Source organism: Juglans microcarpa x Juglans regia, chromosome 1D (genome assembly GCF_004785595.1).
Source record: "Juglans microcarpa x Juglans regia isolate MS1-56 chromosome 1D, Jm3101_v1.0, whole genome shotgun sequence".
In the NCBI taxonomy this organism is placed as follows: Eukaryota; Viridiplantae; Streptophyta; class Magnoliopsida; order Fagales; family Juglandaceae; genus Juglans; species Juglans microcarpa x Juglans regia.
In genome coordinates, this window is record NC_054594.1 from 10,839,160 (window position 1) to 10,861,540 (window position 22,381).

At 36.4% G+C, this 22,381-nt stretch overlaps 2 protein-coding genes across 6 annotated transcripts; one reads left to right on the forward strand and one right to left on the reverse strand.

The window, feature by feature from the left end:
- The first annotated feature begins 2,948 nt into the window (after positions 1 to 2,948).
- LOC121264677 (phospholipase A1 PLIP1, chloroplastic) lies at positions 2,949 to 8,735 on the forward strand. The gene is made up of 6 exons (XM_041167971.1): positions 2,949 to 3,228; positions 5,797 to 6,625; positions 6,801 to 7,322; positions 7,429 to 7,488; positions 7,568 to 7,984; positions 8,126 to 8,735. Exons 2-6 carry the CDS (start codon positions 5,936 to 5,938, stop codon positions 8,543 to 8,545), a joined length of 2,109 nt encoding a protein of 702 aa, XP_041023905.1. The 5' UTR covers positions 2,949 to 3,228; positions 5,797 to 5,935; the 3' UTR covers positions 8,546 to 8,735.
- LOC121264729 (zinc finger CCCH domain-containing protein 1-like) lies at positions 7,483 to 15,857 on the reverse strand. Of its 5 annotated transcripts, XR_005940552.1 has the most exons (8): positions 15,578 to 15,857; positions 15,274 to 15,348; positions 11,582 to 11,608; positions 11,177 to 11,245; positions 10,206 to 11,041; positions 9,018 to 9,135; positions 8,445 to 8,571; positions 7,483 to 8,375 (listed from the first exon to the last, which is right to left on the reverse strand). XR_005940552.1 is itself a non-coding variant. In XM_041168037.1 (7 exons), the coding sequence occupies exons 3-6, from the start codon at positions 11,589 to 11,591 to the stop codon at positions 9,031 to 9,033; spliced, it is 1,020 nt and encodes a 339-aa protein (XP_041023971.1). In that variant the 5' UTR covers positions 11,592 to 11,608; positions 15,274 to 15,348; positions 15,578 to 15,857; the 3' UTR covers positions 7,483 to 8,571; positions 9,018 to 9,030. The 5 variants fall into 5 exon arrangements, 4 of the variants coding, with proteins under 4 accessions (XP_041023971.1, XP_041023963.1, XP_041023980.1 ...); XM_041168037.1 differs by having other exon boundaries at positions 7,483 to 8,571; XM_041168029.1 differs by lacking the exons at positions 7,483 to 8,375; positions 8,445 to 8,571 and having other exon boundaries at positions 8,702 to 9,135; positions 15,578 to 15,856.
- Between the last annotated feature and the right edge of the window lie 6,524 nt (positions 15,858 to 22,381).

The following is a 22,381-nucleotide window of genomic DNA, read 5'->3' on the forward strand; positions in this document are numbered from 1 at the left end:
TTTAGGGTACGTTTTGTTTTGGCTGTTGTGTCACATTTCTATTTGATACTCTCATAGAATTTTTATCATATTAATTTAATATAATTAAATTAAAATTTAATAAATAAAACAAAAATTTTCCTCCTGCCATCTTCGGCGCGTAGTATTACAGATTGTCTTAAAAATAATTGATATTAGAGTCTTTAGAAGTTTAAGGTTTATATTTTATAATTTATTTTTTTTTCATTTAGAAAAGTTAAATTTGGTGTAGTTGGGCCTCTTGTAGAATCATTAGAATGTTGAAGTGGCGAGTCAAAATTGAAGGGTGTCAAACACACCCTACCCTAAGAGCAATACCTCTCCCTTCATTCACATTATTTGACAATTAAAAAAAGTATTTTAACCATAAATAGATTTTATAAAAGTTAAAGTATAAATTGATGTGTTAACATGATACATTAGATTGTAAAATTATTTTTATTATAAAGTAAATCTAACGTACTATATAAAACTATATCAATTTCTAAGTTTAGTTTTATAATATCTCTTTATAACTGTAGCACTTCTCGACAATATTTAACAAGTCAATATTACTAAAAAAAAAAACTTTTTTTTCAATGTCTAATTATGTAAAAGTTATTATAAGACTATCATTTTCTAATCGAGGGCTTTTTTTCTTCAATGTTTTCGAGCACTGGAGGAACTAAAACAGATGTGCACGTGTGTTGTTCATGGTGCACCCATGGGGAAAATAGCTTTGTCGCGAAAATGTGGAGGCTATTGGCATTACCAAATTCATGCAACCGCACACTTGGCCTAAAGACTTACAATTTGGTTTGAACACTCTCACCTATCCTTAATTTCTGTGAACAACACGACAATATGTTGTTTAAAATTACGCGAGTGCCCTCCCTCAACCTCCGTGGCGCGAAGGGAAAGAAAAATCGGTGGGCTCTTTCTACACTGATGACTACAATGCCCCTCATCTTTTCCGTTTATGACACGCGTTAATAAACTAAATAATACTTTCCATTTTATCTAAACTAGAGAAAAATGTTTATTCCGCCTTGGGTTGTTACCAATTTAGTCCCAACATCTTTATTTATATATACATATATATATATATATATAATAAGAATAGAAAAGATGAGGTCCTAATCCTAACAGATGAATTATTTCTAATCGTCACGAAGGACATACATACTGTAAAATGATACAAATTGTTAAATGAGAAATGATTTGTACAAATATCAAATAGATAAATCTCTTACAAGTCTTTATAAAAAAGTGGATCACACTTAAGAAAAAGTATAAAAAAAACTATAAAAAAACTATTCTTTATTAGTATGATCTATTTTTTTCCAAATAACTTATACGAGACTTATCTATTTAAAACTTATACATAACATTACTCATGTTAAATATACGTCTTTAATATGTTAACAACAAAAGAATTTACTCAATTTCTCACTTTCTTTGTTATTTTTATGAACTTTGTTAGGTACAAGTGATTTAACGCACCAAATTACGTATTCACGCTTACATGATTTTTTTTTTATTAAAAAAAATTGAGAGAAAAATAAAGTTTTATATCTCACGAAAATTATTTTCATTTTTAATTTACACCGTTTCATTAAATATATGCTTTACATATTAGTATCAGTGCTCGATTTAGTAGGCGAGCTTGCTTACAACAAAATTTTTCCTATTTTTATAGACATTTACGTAGTAATTATGGAATGAGTTTGCTTAAAATGGAAGATTGTCATCCACTCCGTCCGCAACTTAATTGCTGTACGTTGTACCATTTTGATTTTTACACTCACTAAGGAGTGACCGACTCATTGCTAACAAGTATGGCATTAATTATGCGCAAAACCCACCTAACATTTTCGGTTTTCGTATTGATTCTCATTTAAACCCTTAGTTTCTTGTCGATGCCGACACTATTTTAATCAGAAAATATAAAATGGGAAGGTTAGAGGTGGATATTGATGAGAGCCATTGGTATAAAATCATGATCAATTATATTATCATAACGGAATGTTTATTATTTGGAGTACTTAAAAATATTATTCCGATATCATTTTTTTTTCTAAAAAATAAAATTTAGTTAGAGAGAATTTCTTCTACATAACCTAGCATATAGATTTGACTAGTATTCGTTGAACATATAAGAAGTATGCTGTGATATTAGAAAAACATATCTCCTTCGAGATCGATTAATATTAAGATGAAGAATCATTCTACTTTTAGATGCAACATCTACAAAAGATAAATTACACACTGATGTCACTACAAGAAAAAATGATATGTATGGCCATTTGTTTGCAACGAAAAGACTATTTGTAACTAAAACAGACTCATTTTAACTGTAAATAGTCATTTCGCAGAAATTAACTGGCGGCAAATAAGCAGTTTTCTTATAATGTGTATCACTACGTCATCTATTAATTGATAATTATTTCTGTTTGTTAGTAAGTATGCTTGGTATTTTTGAGCACTTTGTGAACTCTCGAGATCGAGCCCCCAACGTGACACTGAGAAATGAAAGTGATACGTCAGTGTGTAGAGGCTATGTAGGCATATTTCTAAGATAAATTGTACTTACTACTTAGCATCTCATTTCACAACCAAATTTTATAAGAAACGATGATTTATTTTTATTTCTTTTTTAAATTCTATAATTTCTTTAAATGGAAAGCCAAAACTTTCATTTAAGAAAACTTGAGATGTTAAAAAAACTTTAATTTGGTTGTCAAACGAGATGTTCAGCAGATTAATCTCCAAACAGTTCAATCAAAGGGGTATTTCCGTCCAAAAAAATCATTAGTGCAGGATGGGAATCCTCAATCCTCCACGTCCACGTAAACAGATTCCTACGCGCTCTTTCTCTGCGATCCTTTGATCGATTCCACCTCTGCGTGTGCATTTTTATATATATAGACTTCGTAAGAGCCAGATCTCAATCATTCTCTCTCTCTCTCTCTCTCTCTCGCAGAAAGAGAGAGAAGCGACTGCTCTGATACATTATAGCTAAACAACGATATATAGTTCAGAAAATCTTGTCTGAGATTCATGTATGTATTTGATTATATCTGATCGAATGCTCTGAATCCCGCAGTTTTTCGTTTTTGGTGGACCAAACACAGCCTCCATGGTTGGAGCTCGCAGCAGGCAGCCTGCATTATTATTCCCCCATTTTCGGCCTGGTTCTTTCGTCTGAGAATTAATGTACAGGAACTGCAGGTAGGGTTAATTTACATTCTCTCTCTCTCTCTCTCTCACACACACACACACATTTTGTATAATATGTCCGATAATTGCACTGGCCGCCTGTGGAGGACATAGATATGTTATGAAAGAATTCAATCGACTCCGACGAGTACGGTTCTCTGTGATTCAAGGTGCGTCTATCCGTTGAATCCATTTTCATAAAGATTTGGAATTTTATCCCGAGCACTCTTCTTTTCTCCTTTATGTATATGTTCTTTCAAGCTTTCTTAGATGGACGAGTACACAACTGTTGCACGGAAATGACTTTTTTCAATTTCATTTTATTTTTTTTTTTGTTTTTTAGAAAAAATATTTACAATCAAAAATTATGCAACTATCACTTAATCGATTTAAAAAAAAAATAAAACATAAAATATACATAGAAAAATTAATTTTTTAATAGTAAATTTTATTTTTTTTAAAGTGATTATGCACTTCATAATTATATGTAAAATTACTCTTCTTTTTAAACAATCTTACTTTTGATCTGAAATTTATTCATCTTCTTTTATATTATCTGTGAAATATTTTAAATAATTTTTTTTATTAACCATTTTTTTAAAAAAATTATATAAAAAAAATCGACAAATTTAGGTGATAAGCTAATTCAACCTATATATGCCAATGCCTAAAGAAATTTTTTTAATTGAACCAAGTATTTTTCTAGTTTAAAAGTCGTTTAAAATTTATCTAATTATTCCTATTTTTTTATAGGAAAAAATGAATTTTGAAAAAAAAAATCTAATTTTCAGGTAATTATAAATGGCCGTAAAAGCCATGGGATTTCATGATTATAATCTGAGTACTCCACATGGCAGACATGCAAGTCGGTCAAAATTTTAGTGGGTCCCAACCATAACTGCATGTTAAACCCCTGATAATGATGAGATCATTCTTCCGCGTTCTTTATTTCTTGTTTTTGTCTCATCAGATTAAATAAACGGCATCAGCTTACTTTACATTGGAATCTACCTTTTCCAGTTCTCGTTTTTTTTTTTTTTTTTGGTTGGTTGGTTTACCACAATGTCGGTTCTCAGCAAAGACCTCAACATTGAATTCTCAACACTTCCGATGTACGCACACGTGGCAATGGATATTACTTATTCCAAGCTAACAAACAGCTAGTGTCCGTAAATTTTAAGGAAAAAATTATGCTGATGGATTTACCTAATTAACAGGCTAAGAATTCGAGGGTTTGATACTTTCTTGACTGATATTGCGCGCGTTTTGGATTTATCTGTTGGTTAAAATACTCTTGAAAAATGGTAACGGAGAAAATAGGAGCACAGAAATCAAAACTCTTTGCAAAATTTTTAAATCTCTTCCTAAGACATGTTAGTCAAGCAGTACTCTATTTAAAAAATAAAAATATTTTAATCACAAAAGATTACATAAAAATAAATTTATAAACTGATATAATTTAATGTAGTACATGTATTAGATTGTAAAATTACTTTTATTATAAAGTAGGTCTAAAAGATTTTATGAATGCACATCAGTTTGTAGATTTGCTTGTGTAATCTCTTTTATCTGTAATAGTTTTCTTTAAAAAATAGATAAATTTAGAATCCATATAAAAAATTATATTTTTTAGCAATTGATTTTATATTTTTCAATGGAAATGTGTGATATTTACATTCTTAAAATTGTATCTAATAATACTTAATGAAGAAAAAAAAATAAAAACAAAATTAAAAAACCCATCATGTTTAAATAGATTAACAGATCGTGGCACTTCGATCTTCTGATCTTTGGCTGAATTACAACCTAGCAAGTATATATGTAAGAATATTATGGTGAGCTGCATGCATGCATGTTGGGGTCGAATAATACCACGGCAAAAGATCATTTTGAGGAGGAAGTAGCTGAAATGAATGGTAATATTGAATTTAACGACGATGATATCCATGATGCATGGCATGTGCTGTTCAGCATTGGCATAAAAGTTGCATTCATTGGGACGTCAAAATTAAAAGTACGTAGTAGGTATATATGCTGGTTCTAATCGTCAAAAAAATTGGTATCATTTTGTTTAGATGATAAATTAATGAGTAGTGTACAGATACTTATAACTTTTATTTATATTTTTATTTACAATATTGATTTTGTCAGTTTTGTTTTTTTAATTAAATTTTGAATTTTAAATTTTAAATTTTATAATTTTCAACGTATCAATGACCGATATATAGAGAAATAAATTTTTTATAAATTTTTTTTTTAAGTACGAATAGCATTTTTCTAAATTAAGAGTAAAGAATTATGCAGCTAGGAGTTTGTAGTTGCATTAATCACTTTCATCTGTGCCCACCTTGTAATTATAATGTACAGAGTCCAACTTTGTTGGTAAACTGACTTGTTGCAAATTTTGACATTTAATGTTCTCGTTGTTTCTCGTTGTTATCAAGGGATCCGTGGTTCCCTATACTGTCCTTATAAGGACCATCGCCCTGAGTCCATCTGTTTTCAAGAACTCCACCAAAAATAAATGAAAATTTGGATTTTTGAGTTCTCTGCTGGACTCCTCCCCCTTTGTGGCTGCAGGATCGTTTGCAATATTATTCTGAAAGAGTTTGATGACATTAATTCGGTCCATCCGGCCAAGTGGTAAAGATCAAAGCTTCTGCACCAGCAAGAATTCTGCTAGCATTAATCTGCAGAAAGATATTCAATTCTACAAGCCATGGCATGCACCTCATTGACTATTCCAACGTCTCCAAGGGTTGCTGCAGCCTCGGAAGACATGTTCGTCAAAGAGCACATGAGGGGCCTTCGCCGCTCACGCTCTAGCAAGGACCTTCGCAATGGAGCCTGCATCCGAAGATCTTACTCTGATAACCACTTTTTTCACTCCAACAATCGTATCCAAGCCACTGCTACACAACCAAAACTCAAGAGCAGTCGTTCAATGGGAATTTTCCCATTATTTCAATTGCCTAGTACCATCTTCCCAAGCTCCGTTCGATCATTTTTGTTTGATCCGGAGACAAGTAAGGACATGAATGTAGTGGAAAAGGATATGAATATAATGGAGAACTCAGTGGAGTGTAGTGAAGGAGAGGCCGGGATAAAGAGATCGAATTGGATGGAGAGGTTACTGGAAATAAGAAGTCATTGGATAAATCGGCAGCATAATGAGGGTGAGGATGAAGATGTGACTGGTGAAGAGTGTGACATTGGTGAGTGTGATTGTGGCGGAGATGAAGGCGGTTGTGCCGTCAATTATAGTTCAGAAGAAGAAGAAGGAGGAGGAGTCAGATATAATCGTGAATCATTCTCGAGACTTCTGGCTCGAGTGCCATGGTCTGATACAAAGCTGTTTTCTCAGTTTGCGTTTTTGTGCAACATGGCTTATGTGATACCAGAGATCAAGGTACCTTGTTATTCTGCTTCTTTCAGATGGGGTTTCTTCAATTTTTGTTAATTGGTTCGATTGTTTTTCAATTTAAAAATTATGGTACTTAAGAGTTACAAATGTGTATATATATATATATACAGTCAAGTATGGTTCGTATAAAGAAATAACTTGATCCCACTGATAAATGCAGGCAAAAGATCTGAGAAAATATTATGGCCTGCATTTCGTCACATCTTCATTGGAGAAGAAAGCAGAGGCAGCCGCAATTAAAGCAAAACTTGATGAGGATTCCACTGCCATACCCCAAGCTGCCTCAGAAGCAGCAAGTGAATTCAGTTCTGAGAAAGATGTGGCCTCAGGGAAGAAGTGTCCTATCCACCGATCTGTTGCTTATGAGATTGCGGCATCAGCTGCTTCTTATGTCCAATCACGTACAAAGAGTCTTTTGTCTCTTGGTTCTGAATCACAGGAGGAGGGTGATGACGAGGAGTCAACCAGAGGACAGCCACAAGAGCAGGAAGAAATTTCACCCCGATTATATAAGCCAGAAATGGCTGCTTGCATGGCTGCTTCAACAATGACAGCAGTGGTTGCAGCTGGAGAGAGGGAAAAACAGGAGGCAGCAAAGGATCTTCAGTCACTCCATTCATCACCTTGTGAATGGTTTACTTGTGATGATTTAAGCACGTATACTCGCTGCTTTGTGATTCAGGTAATTCCTTCTTCAGCCATTCATCACAGAAGAACAATAGGACATTGATTTTCTATTTTATAACAACTGAATCCGACAATGAAGACTTTTTTCTTGTGAATTGCAGGGATCAGACTCCTTGGCATCTTGGCAAGCAAACCTTTTCTTTGAACCAACCAAATTTGAGGTAACAATCTCCTCCAGTTTATTCGTGTACCATACATACAATGAGACAGAACCGTGAATACCTGTACTGGTGGATGCAGGATACAGATGTGCTTGTTCATAGAGGAATTTATGAAGCAGCAAAGGGAATATATGAGCAATTCATGCCAGAAATAGTTGAGCACTTGAACAAATATGGGGAACGTGCAAAACTTCAATTTACTGGTCACTCTCTTGGGGGTAGTCTCTCTCTTTTGGTCAACTTGATGCTGCTGACCAGGAAGGTTGTCAAACCCTCCACTCTCCGACCGGTGGTCACTTTCGGCTCACCGTTTGTGTTTTGTGGAGGCCAAAACATACTTGATGAGCTGGGTTTGGATGAGAGCCACATTCACTGCGTGATGATGCATAGAGATATTGTTCCTAGAGCCTTTTCCTGCAACTACCCTAACCATGTTGCCACAGTCCTGAAGCGTTTAAATAGCGCCTTTCGCTCGCATTCTTGTTTGATAAAAAATGTAACATCATCTTGATCATTCTCTATCATCTTTCCAGTTCAAATTCAAAATTAATAATCTTGGAATTTGTTAAATGTTGACTTTGTAGCTTTGAATTTTTGGTTTTCTCACTGACCTTTTCCCTATTCCATGTTTATGCAGAAACTATTGTACTCTCCTCTGGGCAAACTATTCATTCTGCAACCTGATGAGAAGTCATCTCCTCCGCACCCTTTACTCCCTACAGGTAGTGCTCTATATACCTTGGACAAGAATCAATGTGGATACTCTACAAATGCCCTTGCAGCCTTCCTAAATAGTCCCCACCCCCTAGAGACACTAAGCGATCCCACCGCCTACGGCTCAGATGGTACGATCCTCAGAGACCATGACTCGAGCAACTACCTGAAGGCTGTGAACGGGGTTTTAAGGCAACGTACAAAGATGGATGTTCGGAGAGTAAGAGAACAGAAGAACCTACCGTGGCCGCTTTTGACTTCACCATCTCCACACACGTGGAATCACGACAGTGACTTGAACAACAGTAGTTTAGCAACCAAGGAGATAATGACTGGAGTATGATAAACATATTCACAGGGATGCCAACCCTTGTATATAAACCAAGCAAATCAGCAAATTGAATTGAGGAGTTTTACATGTTCTAATCGGTTTTGCATACATGTGTTCCTTGTAATTAGATAACATCCTACGCTCATTTCTGTATGTGTTACTCATCTGTTTCATGTAAATGGTTAAATATCTTACTTTTCAATGTAGCTTGTGTTGCTCAACATCGACTAACATTTACTATTAACATTTGATATTTCTGAGAGAAACGCATCTGGGTATTACATGCTCACTCAAAGCTCCGTCATAACTTGGCCAAAAGAAAAAAAGGCGAAGGGAAATAATCAGTAGATTGAGAATTTGTGATAGGGTATGGAACATTGATGGGAAAAAACCAAAAGAGACCGAGGAATGAACTCTCTATCTCAACACTAACCAACAAACAAAGAAAAAGCTCATTCCAAAAAGGTTACAAAGCAAATATCACCATTGAGCAACCCTCATTTACTCTCTGCAGCCATCCTCTTGCGAATTTCGAGAGCTGTATTGAAAATCCCAAGCGTTGGCTTGTTGCAGACAAAGCATTTCTTGTTCTTCGCATGATGCTGAAAATGAAAAGAACAAAATTTCATTTACTACTGAATGAAGGAGAGAAGGGCAACTACGAAACCACATGGACATATTTTAAATGACAGCACTCTGTGTTGCTCAAGCACAGAACGAAAGCAGAAATGAAAAACACCAAAATGTTGATATATCATTAAGAGTTATTACAACAATGCTGTTTACTCAAAGGTTCAGTATCAGCAGTTGCCTAATCAATTTTGCTAGAGCTTCATAATAAAAGCTTTTATGGCATCAGTCAGCAGTTGATCCTGGGATTCTAAGCCCAAAAAAGATTTGTTGAACCCAACAAACTTTAGATCACATGCCTGAAGTTGCAGACTTGACATTCTGCAGAACAAGCCTAGTCTAAACTTCACAAGCAATCGGCTCAGAATTGAAACCCCAAAGAGGCTAACAAAACCCAAATTACACCCTCCAATAAAAACTATCAATTAGAGAAGACACCTGTTTTTAAGTAATAGAATGAGAAATAAGTTGAAAAATCCAAAGCATCGAGTTATTTAGACAAACTTGACAACTTTCATGTGTCTGATAAAAAAGAAACACGAAGGCCATGTTTAAACCTACTTCTTTGCATAGGTCTAACCGAAACCCAACATAAAACTTTAAAATAAATCATGAAGCCCTAAATTTATCCTCAAACTTAACCAGCTCAACTTTTGTGTGTGAATGAAACCCTTCTAATCAGCATTTTGCAGTGAAATTCACTCATTGAACTTAACTGCATCATTAATCTACATCATTCCTTAAATGGCAAACTCTACTCGTCAAGCTTAGTGGTGTACATTTTTTTTTTATAAGTTTAGTGGTGTACATAAGCATGCAGGTGTGTGTTGGGGGACAGAAGTAATAGACCTTTTTCAAAAGCCTATGTTGTGTCATGTTTCATAAACCACAATTTTGTTTGGTAAGATTCTTCTTAAATTTGGAAGGTTCCCTTGCTTTTGTTAATGATTCAAAATGTTTTTTTCTTCTATAAAGCCATCTTAAATCCACAAACAGTAAACTGATTAGGCTCCAGAACCATAGATTGGAATAGATGAGGTACCTTTAATGCACAATGCTCACAGAAATAGTGCTTGCACTTGGTAACAACAGGATCAACAAAAGGCTGCCTACAAATGAAACATGCAAACGGCAAAGAATCTTCATCATCTTCCTCACCAGGATCTGCACCCCCATCATCCCCATCATCTACTCCCAAAGCTAGATTTCTCTTCCTTGCTTTCTCTGCTTCCTCCCAATCCTTCTCCAACTGCCATCCAGACTTGTAATCCCCCCGATCATGCATAAACTTACATGAATCTCCATACCCACAGTAACCAGTCTCTTTGTAATCCTTACATATGTCTGGCTGATAATCAAATCGTGCTGAAACTCTTATGTGAGCAGAAGCCCTCAAAGGCCCATGTGCCCCACCAGCTTTCTCGCTGGCAACTGTTTGCTCTCTTCGGAACCCAGCCTTATAATCAGTATACCCATGGATCCCTTTATAAAGCTTTTCATCCCCAAGGCTCTTTCCTTTCCCCTTCAAAGCCTCATCTGCTTGCTTAAGAGCTTTCTCACGCAATGCACGAGCATCTCTTGAGAAGTCAGTCTCAGTTTCTAGCGTCGCTGTTGCTCTGCTATCATGTTCAACTTGAATTTCCTTTGAAGACTCAAACTGAAAAATTGGTGTCTCAGATTCCTTTTTTGCTTCAGCAGACGTTGATGTATTGTGCTTAGAGGATCCAGTACTGAAGTACAGCTTACTGTCGGACTTTAAGGTTTTCTTCTCAGTGTGTAAGAATGAGGTTTCCATTTTTGAATCCTCCTCTTCATCTTCAACAACTGTTCGCTTTCTGATGTTTTTGTTCCGCGATGGCTTCCTGAAGAAGTTGCAGACTGAAAAGACAAAGGATAGGAAAAATTGCTGGAATAAAAATAGCCAATAGCCACCAAAATAAAAGAGAAACAACAAGATCCAATTCGTGAGGATGCAAACAAAGAGAAGAAACCACAAAAGAAAAAGACCTATACCTTGTTCAGGCTGTTGATTTTCACCTGGATCCGCCATATGAATAAAAGAAAAGGCAAAGATATGAAGTCCTGAAAAAGTGATCATGCATAATGTTATTCCCAAAATTAGTAATCCCTTTGAGAAAAAAAACAAAAAACAAAAAAACGCATGAATGTACAAAAGATCAGCAGATACTGCAAAACTGGCATCCACTTAAAAGACCATAACCAACCAACGAAATATCCATCACATGCAGGTCTAAAACTTAATATTGAAGAAAGATTTTTCAACACACGCACAAGCATAATAACATAAAATCAGGCAGTACTTTCTTTTCACATTGTGAACGGCAATGCCGCAGCATGTATTTCAAGGATTTTGTGGGATTGATATGGTGCTTCATAGAAGTCAGATTCTTCTACTACCTCTTGGCATAAAGAGTGAAATAGACTCTGCAGAACACATGAAACCCCAACAAATCAAAAGCAGTCATATTTGGTGCAGCTGGACAGCCTACATCAATGACCGAAACTTAGCACTCTCATCAAATAACTTGTTCACTAATATCAAACAAAGCCCACAACAATTGATCAGAACCAAGATTCATATGAATACCAAGTCATCTTTTGCCCCTAATGAAGATCTCCATGATTGGACACAACCACCCTTAAAAATACTTTGCATCCCTTTAGTTTGTCATGGGTTGTCATGCAAAAGTATATAGAACTCTAAATTGGTATTTTTTTTTTTAACGTTGACACATGGCTGCAACGAGATTCTTAGGGTTGTCGTTCCCGTGTACTCGGGCTCTTCCCTAATGATCAATAAAATCTTGTTTACCGATTTAAAAAAAATAAATAAATAATAAATAATAATAAAAAAAAAAGATCTTTAGGTGCTGATTGTTTTTATTCAATTAATCATCTGTTATGGAAGGCAGGTAGAAAAGATGTTCCAAATTGACTTCCATTAGGTCTTGTGTTCCATAGGAAAAGTATCTTAAACTGAGACAGCTTGTAAACCAGAGTTTTAGGACTAGAAGCCCTAAAAGCAGGTCTGACATCTCTCAAAAAGCTTCAGAAATAAACTTATTTGAACTCAGAAATAGAAAACTCCCAATTACTGGAGTCCCAGAACTGGTGTGCACGCCAGGTTATAAAACCCTAGCAGCTGCCAGGAGCACACGCTATCTTTTCTCCCAAGTCAGCACCCTTCTCAGCTTGCCATTCACTAAGTTCATCGAGAAACTCATGGAAAAAGTATTGTAAACCCCGTCCTCAAGGTCTGCCGCAGCCATAGGTAAGCAAAAACCTTCAAATCTCAAATCTGATTTCCCTACGATGCATCTGTTGCCACCTGTAGTTGGTAAGAAGGATTAGGATTTCATCCCCAATTTCCAATGAATAATCATTGCATTCCCTTCCAGCAGTTTAATCAATATGTTAACTAAGTTTTCTACTTCCTTTAAACCTAACAGCGCCATCATTCAATTTCTAAAGGCTGCAACTTTTTTTTTTTTTTTTTTTTTTTATAAGTAATAAGAAACTTTATTCCCAAGAATAGGCGTAGCCCAAGTACACGGGACGTATACAAAGGAAAACTTTCTGCACAATCTTGAAATAGAAGGGAGAGTAAGTTTCAAGGGCATACATTGTAAAGTTTAAAATTTCCTATCCTTTGTGATCCTAACTCGTTCGTAATTCTTTCTCTACGTCTGTACACAAAACCCTAAGGCTAGAAAGTGCAAAGAACATTTCTAAATCAAGGAAACTCAAGTGGCATCATCTCATACATAGAAGATGTGAATTCAAGTTTGTTAAGGGTGAGACTCGGCCACTAGAAAATTCTGGAGCATTGGTACCCAATAAACGTGGCTATTTAGACCCTCTGTGGGGGCTGTATTGAGAGTTTAATCCTGTAATTTTTAACCACAATTTACCCATTAAAAAAATAATTTTTAACCCCAATGACTCATGCTCGGTTTGGATTGAGAAACACTCTCAACCCATCTCATCTCATCTCATTTCATCATTACAACTTTCATAAATTCCCATATAAAATACAATAAACAATTTAACTTTTTCAAATCCCAAAACAATAATAATATTCTAACAATATTTTATTCAACTTTTAACTTTCATCTCAACTTATCTCATCTTAACTCACTATCCAAACCTAACCTCAATCTTGCAATCGCTTAGAGCATTAGCATTGGATTAGGCAAGGCAAACCCAAAATTTGGCTAATATCTCATGCTTTACCTTTTGCCTACTCCATTCAAAACCTATTCTCATATTGGATTATCCATCTATTAGCCAAAATAATAATAAAATATTATTTTTTTATTAGTAATAATAATAATATATTATTAAATTTTATATTTTATATTAAATTTTTATCTAATTTATTTTTCTCATATTTTGCAATTCTACTGATCATATGTTAATTAATAATCAAATTATAATTAAATTATTTTTTAAAAAATCATATTTTCAATGGTCATTTAACACTAATAACTACAAATCTCCATATAAATGTTTTAATTACCAACCAAATATCTAAAACAATTGAGTATGGGAAAGACTCTTCTTCCTAGCAAGAACGCAGTGTTGCACATTCCAGGCCACTCACTTGATGAATTACATGACTAAAGACAAAAAATAATGAGTATGGGAAAGAGTAAATAATTGATTTCATCTAAAACTAACGAGGGAGAGACCAGAAAAAATTATTCCAAGCCACTGACTTGATGAGAAGCCACTGACTAGAGACAAAAAAAAATTATTTCATCTAATTACACCGATTCAAGCAAATAATTACATCAATCCCACACTGGCAATAATTAGATAATTCAACCACAACTCAAATTTCAAAAGAAGCCCAATTTCAAAACGACTTCCAGCTTAATGCCATCCAGTACAATACTAACACATCAACATCTTCCACAAAATATACTAGCTTCACAAAACCAGCCCATCAACAAAATTAAAACACTGCAGCTTCAGCAATGGCTTTCAAAAGTGATCAAATAGCTTCAGTTATGTTGGCCTCAAACTTTGGCATCAAATTCAGAATGAAAATCTATTTCAGAAACATCTTGCAGGCAACAATAATTGCAGACAATTTCCAGTTTCAGATAAGGAACCGACTCAAAAACTTCTAGTATACAAGCCAAAAAACAGTTTAGACTCTGCTCCGTACATATATATAGCAGAAATGAGTAAATACCAAAATCTATTTAAGTCAGTAAATTTTATTACACATCTCACAGATTACGGTCATCTAATCAACACAAGCATATTCCACAATCATTGTTTGTTAGGGCTGAGCTATGGAAAAGTTGCAATTGATTTGGCCTTTCGAGGAGCCAATCCCTCCAACACACAAATTGTGAATGTAATACGTAGATGATTTTCATTCATGGATGATCTGAACTTAAATAGGAATACAAACAAATTACTGCAATAACTGAAATAGACCCATGATCAGATATGGGCCACGACTCCAACGGAAATGAATTATCTACATGGACCCAGTCAACTCCTAATAAGCCCAACCCACTACGACCCACTACATATGCAATTAACAGACCCTATAATAAAAAGACACAACGACCCTTAACAATTAATAAAAAGACCCACATACATATATATATATATATCTCATTTAACCCTAATTCTTCTTCATACCTAACCCCTAATCCCCCCTTTTATCTCCTGCGATCTTCACGGAGCACCTAACATAATTTATACTCCTAGATAAATTTTTATTTGCAATACGGAGAACACAAATTGACCTAAAAAAGAATAAACAAAATTGTTTATGTTTCATACATACCCACAGATAATTAGAGGGAGAAAATTCAGAAATCTAATCATCAAAGCAACCAGATCCAACCCAAAATTTGTAGCTAGAAACTTAAAAAAAATGAACAAAGAAAGAAGGCTCGTCAAAGACCCATAGATCCATACCAACCAAAGTTCTAACACAGCAAATCCAATCAGAACACAAAATTAGAATAACTAAAAACAGAACAAAAAAACCACCAAAAATGCCAAAAAAGTTTCTTTCTTCCTTGAGTTGCTGAAAATAAGGAATCAGAGGAAGAGAACAATACCGATTGAACCAGAAGTTTCCAGGAATCAACGAGACCCTTCTTGAGCCAAGTCGAGAGAGAGGAAATCGCACAACCCTGGGACAAGGAACAAAGTAAGGAAACGGAAGAAAAACGTAGCGGGAAACAGAGGGACAATAGCTTGAGGGAAGAGAGAAAACGGAGAGAACGCGAGGTGTGGCTGGTTGCACAGCCATACACACGCACACAGACACTTGGTCCTCGTTGGTGCGGCGATGCACAAAGAGAGAGAGAGAGAGAGAGAGAGAGAGAGAGAGAGAGAGAGAGAGAGAGAGAGAGAGAGCACCTGGGCTCTTAACAATGCAGGAGTCCGAGCATGAGAGTGTTAGTCTTCATCAGTTCAGGCCGTGCGAGATAGGGAGAAAGCGGGAGCTTGCTTCTGGCAGGAAGAACGGAGCAAAAGAGGCAGAGAGGAGCAGAGCTGGCTTTTAGGTGTAAGAATGGCATGAGCAATGACGCTGATCTTCGGCAGTGGTGCAGAGACAGCGAGAGACACAGCGTGAAGGAGAAAGCAAAGCAGTAGAGAGAAGGTTCAGGGCGCGTGTGATTTTTTTTTATTTTTGACACCAACAACTTTCAGAGCGTAGGGCTGTCAAGTTGAGATTTTCAAAACTAAATAGGCTTTAACTAAATTCATGGCCCATAATACTGAATAAGAGCAATCTGTAGGGGTGTAATAGGTCCGGTTTTGGACAAAATTTAGGACAAACCAGTATGTACCGCTTTTGCATTTTCAAAAACCGACTACGCACCGGTTACCCCCTAAACCGGTACATCCGGTTTTACCGGTTCCAGTCCGGTTTTCCGGTTGTAATTTAGTGAATGCATGAGATTTGTGAGAGAGAGAAGCATTGAAAGTAGCTAGCAATCTAGAACTTGGAACAAATATATGTGTGAGAGAGAGAGACCAATAGCTGAAGACAAATGCATGGAATCTGAAACTGCATCAAAAGGATACCTAGCTAGAATATTATTACAGATCAGATTCATCACTATATATGAAAGCAGGTGCTCTTGGGGAACAGTACTGTTTATGGAGGAGAGCCCAATACAATGCTTGGGAATGTATCCTATCTTAAGAGGTAAAAAGGTGCTCTTTGCCCCCACATTTGCATAAACCTTTTGAAAAAATGATATGTTTAGTAAGGTTATAAAAAATTATTTAAGAAAGGAATAATAATAGTAAATTTAAGAAACACAAAAATTTACAGATATTTATCACACAAATTCCTAGAAAAAAATATAATATGTTTAGTAAGTTTATAAAAAATAATGATATTCACTATTGACGTTAGACAAATAAAGATCCTCAAGAAGATGATTGTAACTGTTTTTTTAATTTTCCTTTTTTACTTTTAATATCCTGACTCCATCTATGTATGAGAGCAAATAAATCTTTCAAAAGGGCATCCAACTGGTAGGTAGGTTTTTTTTACAATTCAGTAGATGTTTTATTTTTCATTTTTGACTTAGTAGAAATGGGAGATTTCATCTTTGGAAGTCATACAAGAGATATGGGACTGAAGGCAATGGAGCAAAGCCACTTGAAAGCTTTCATTCAACTCAAATGCTTAATCAAACAAAACAAACAGAGCTTTAGGCTAACGTGGTCCTTAGAAAAAAAAACCTAGGAAGTCCGCAACCCTACCATATCATTGCAGACGTAAGAGTCTCACTCAACTTGGAAGTATTAGACTTTCTTTGTTGTGTTTGAAATCGACAACCCAAAGTAAAATAGTTTCTCTGTTCTGCTTTCTTTCAACAACTGGGAGCATATGTCTAAACAATCCTGACCTCAAAGAAAGATGCACAAAATTGTATAGGAATTAAGTCCAACGAGCAACACCTAGACGAAAATTCTCAAAGATGTCTAAAGTTCCCATTTAAGCAAGAAACATTTGAAACAGAAAATTTCCCATAACAATTAAACCAACGGAGATTAAAAATGATATACACATCCGAGATTGTTCCAAGAAAAATTACCGTCGAAGACAGAGAGACATGAGAGAGGGGCTGCCGGCTGCGTGAGACGGTAAGAGACAGAGCGGGCAGCGCAGCGTTGAGAGAGGGGCCGAGAGGCTGTGTGTGCGACGGGAACGGCTCGAGCGGTGAGGCCGTGAGGGGAGGTGCAAAGACGAGAGAGCGGGTCTGTGTTTCTGAGGGGGCGACGGCAAGAGGGAGGGGACTCAGGCTGAGGGGGCGACGGCGAGATGTGCACAGTGCAACGACGTGGGCCGTGGCCGCGTGAGAGGGCAGAGATGGAGAGGCTGCGAGGCAGAGTGCGAGAGTGAGGAAGAGGGGAGGGTCTTACCGCCTTACTAGGGTTTGGGAGACTGGAGGTACAACGGCGCCGTTTAGTAATTATATCAAAATTAATACTAATAGTCTAATTAGACTAAACTCTTATACTATAACTCTATAACTATATTAGTAATTTAGTATAATTATAACTATAGCCTAAATTAGACTATTTGTATTAGAATAAATATTAGTATTAGTTATAGTTATATAATATATTAGACTATATAATAATATTAATATTAGACTATTAGTATAGCTATATTTTAGTATTAATTATAGTAGTATAACTATATTATTATAAGTATAATTATAGTCTATATTAGACTATTAGTATTAGTATATATATCAGTATTAGTTATAGTGATCAAAATAACTATATATTAGTATTTGTTATAGTGAGTTTAATTTATTATAATTATATATAGTTAGATATATATATATATATATTATTATAGTGATTTATATCTAATACGATAATATAGTTTTAGTTATAGTGATTTAGTATAACTATATTAGTATAAGTATAACTACAGTCTATATTAGATTATTAGTATTACTATATACATATTAGTATTAGTTATAGTTAAATAATATATTAAACTATATAATAGTCTTAATATTAAACTATTAGTATAATTATATATTAGTATTAGTTATAGTGATTTAATATAACTGTATCAGTATAACTATAATCTATATTATACTATTAATATTAGTATATATATCAATATTAGTTATAGCTATATAAAAATACAAAAAGCATTTCCCTTAGAGAGAGAACCTTTACCTTCTCTCTAAAAACACTACAATCCTGAACCTAGCTTGAGGGGGACTCCCCCCCCCACCCCCCCTCCCCCTCACCTCCCTCTTGCCCATATTTTTTATCGTTTTCTCTCTTTTGTCAGTCTGTGCTTTGTTTTGTTTTTGTGTTTTTCTAGGTCTAATAATGGAGGAACACTGCTCTGGGATTCTAATCCTTGTCCGGCACCCACCCCATCCCACGGTGGAAAATGGCTGCTGGAAAACACTGATCTGGAACCAATCGAGGCATTCATTTGGCCCGAGCAGATCGAAGAAATGGTGTGGCCTACCTGCGCGTCCTTTGTTTCGACCTGGGCAGATTTGAGCCGCCCGGAAAGGGTGGGCATGGACAAGGGGTGGGCGAGCGAGGCGCGATGGAGGGGGCACGACAGGGGAAAAGGGGCAGCTGCCTACACAGTGGTGGAGGTGGGCGTTAGGGTGCTCATGCTCGTGCAAGAGAGACAATGGTCGTGGTGGAGGTGAGTGAGCCAAACGGTGGAGGGGCAACTCGAAGCTGGTGGAGGAGATAAGTGGTGGCTAAGGCGTCGGGGGAGGGGACCACGGGCGAAAGCAATGCAGGAGAAAGCAGCAGAAGAAAAAAGGAAAAAAGAAAAAAGAAAAAGGAAGAAGAAGGGGCGGTGGGAGAGAAATGAGATGTAGCCCTAAGGGCAGTGTTTTTTCTTCAATGTTTTATTTCCTTGTATTTTTTAGTAATAAAAAGAAATAGGTTATTGGACTTAGTGTCCATAGCAATAAAGTCTCGTTCCTTCCTTGGGAGGAGTTGGAGAGATAGTAATCCTCCTCTTGGGGAGGATGAAGACAATACTTCTCTTCTTTGGAAGATGGGGCGTTTAGTTCTGTTTTACAGAGCGCTCATCTCTGTTAGGAGAGAGTTTTTAGAAGTTAAGACAATACCCATCACAAAGAAATTTATGTGTGGGGGTGCTCCAGAGCAGATGCATTAGTTTGGCTTGTAGTCCAGATTTTTTCTTGTATTGATAAGTCACAGCTGTAACTTCGATTTATTAAATGAAATGAAATCTATTTCCATTAAAAAAAAAAGTTATAGCTATATAATATTATTGAACTATATAATAGTATTAATATTAGGATGTTAGTATAGCTATAAATTAGTATTAGTTATAGTGATTTTTTTTAAAAAAAATTGGTTCCATTAATCAGAGAACAAAGGATTACAAATTCTCAATAAGTCACATGCGACTTAGAGCTAGGATATTACACCATTTCTTTTGCTACAATAGACAAAACACATGCAGAGCACATTTCAATGTCATACACATCCTCTGCATAGTCAAAAGCAGCTTTGGCTAGTTGATGAGCTGCCATGTTTGCGTCTCTATATGCATGCATTACTATCCAGCTTGCAAAGGATTCCAAGATCTGTCGGGCATCTCCTATGAGGCAGCCTCCCAAGCTCCAATTCGAGACCAAACTTTGTAGAAGATCCACAACTTGTTTCGAATCTCCTTCTAAACATATATGGTGTAAGCCTAATTCTTTGCCAAAAAAAAAAAAAAAAGTTACTATTAGCAACCCATATGCTTCAGCGTCAAAAGGGCAGCCCCTGAGATACCTGGTAGCATGAAGGGTACCCATTACTTAGGCAATGTGGTTCCTGACAATGACTCCAACCCCAATTTTGCCTTCCCCAAGTTTTACAGCTGTGTCCCAATTGACTCTAAAATAGTTTTCCTCTGGTTTGGCCACTTGTGAGTTACTACTTGAGGCTTGACACTGGTTTCCCGTGTATCTTTGAGTGCCTCCTGGTGAGATTCGAACTCTGCTTTTGCTAGTTGACAAACTAGAGTAGGATGTTTGAAAGCTTTTTGGTAGATAAACTCATTCCTCCTAGTCCATATACCTCTTAAAATTGCTGCCACCTCCACAAGTTCAATAGGATCAAGATGATATACAAGCTTTGACCAAATGTCAATGAACATGTCACAATGAACAGACATCTTTTGCACCCTTTCAACACATTGGTTCCAGATATCTTGTGCAACAAGGCATCCCCATAAGGCATGACCAAATGTTTCAGGGCACTGCCTACAGATTAAGCATGAATTGTCTTCAATTATTTTCCTCATTTTGAGATTTGCTAAAGTAGGGAGTGCCTCGCTACATGCTCTCCATATAAACATCTTAGCAGCAGGTGTTGCTTCCATTTTCCATAGATGCTTCCAAATCATCTTATCCCTGCCTCTACTTGATGTCTCACCTTCCAAGTCCCTTTCTATTTATCTGCTGAGGTGGTATCCTGTAACGCTCCAATGGAAGGCCCAAACCACATGGCCTATACTTCACAATGACTAGTCAATGATACAATTGGAGTCTCATTGGAACCTTATAAAGAGTAAGAACTTTTCCTTCCCAAGCAATGTGGGATCTCATACACCACATACCCTTATCCATATCATATAGGATATCACAATCTACCCCCTTTAAATTTCTGACGTCCTCGTCGGGCCTGTCCATTGTAGATGGCACAGCTCAAGTCCCACATTTCTGGTTGGGATAGGCTCTGATACCATTTGTAACGCTCCAATGGAAGGCCTAAACCACATAGCCTATACTCTAAAAGGACTAGTCAATGATACAATTGGAGTCTTATTGAAACTTTATAAAGAGCAAGAACTTCTCCTTCCCATGCAATGTGGGATCTCATACACCACATAATCTTGTCCATATCATATGGGATATCACATATCCACTCTTCACAGTATACATGCCATTCTTAATGAACTACCAAATCAACCTGTCTTATCTTCCACTCAGGCTTGTTGGAACTGCTTGGATTGCTTCACACTCTTGTTGAGATAAAAGATCTTGAAGAATTGGTTGCTTCCATGTTCTCATATGAGGATCAATAAGATCACTCAGTTTTCACACCAACAATCAATAGCTCGAGGTGCCTAGACTTTGTGTGAGGGATATGATGGGATCCATTTATCTTTCCATATATTCACTTTGGGACCATTCCCTACCCTCCACAGGAGACCTCTTTTTAGTAAGGAGATCCTTGCATGTATTCCTCTCCATGCAAGAGAAGGCCTTGACCCTAACTGAGCTTGTAATAGATCCAGCTAGCTGAAATATTTCTGTTTAAGGATCATGGACACCAGATTGTTTGGGCTCTGTTGTATCCTCCAGCATTGCTTTGAGAGCAACGCTACATTAAAGCTTTTAAAATCTCTAAAGCCAAGAACTCCCGAATCCTTGTTGTAGCTAATTGTTTCCAATTGACCCATTGTACCTTCGAGGTATCCTCACTATAGCCCCACTAGAATTTCCTGAGCATTTGATTCAGCGTTCTTGTTATTGAAACAAGTAGCAAAAACATTCCCATTGTATAGACAGGTATAGCTAGGAGAACTATTTTGAGTAGAATTTCCTTTCCTGCAGCAGAGAGGTAGTTAGTCTTCCTGTTGGCCACTCGAGCCCAGGTTCTGTCAAGTAGAGAATGGAATGCTGCTATTTTGCCTCTGCCCACCAAGGCAGGGAGCCCCAGGTATCTCTCAAAGTTCCAGATGATTTAACTCCAGCCATTTCCAAGATCTGTTGTTGTGTGGCTTGTTGTGTATTTTTGCTAAAGAAAACATAAGACTTTTATTTATTCAGTGCCTGTCCCGAGACCTTTTCATACAAGGCAAAAATGTTGAAGGCACAAAAGAGTTGCTCAGTAGTAGCTTGACAAAAAGAATACTATCATCTGTAAAGAAGAGATGATTCACTATGATTGGGCCCTTTCCTATTTTGGCAAGTGTTAAGGCACCACATCTTTCAGCTTGGTTCAATAATGATGTAAGGACTTCAACACAAAGTATAAAGAGATTGGGGGATATAGGGTCCCTTGTCTAAGTCCTCTAGAAGGCAAAAGCTTCTTTTGGGGCTCACCATTAACAAGGATTGAGTAGGATACTAAGGTAAGGCAAGCTTGGATCAGATTGATCCATTGAGAAGGGAATTC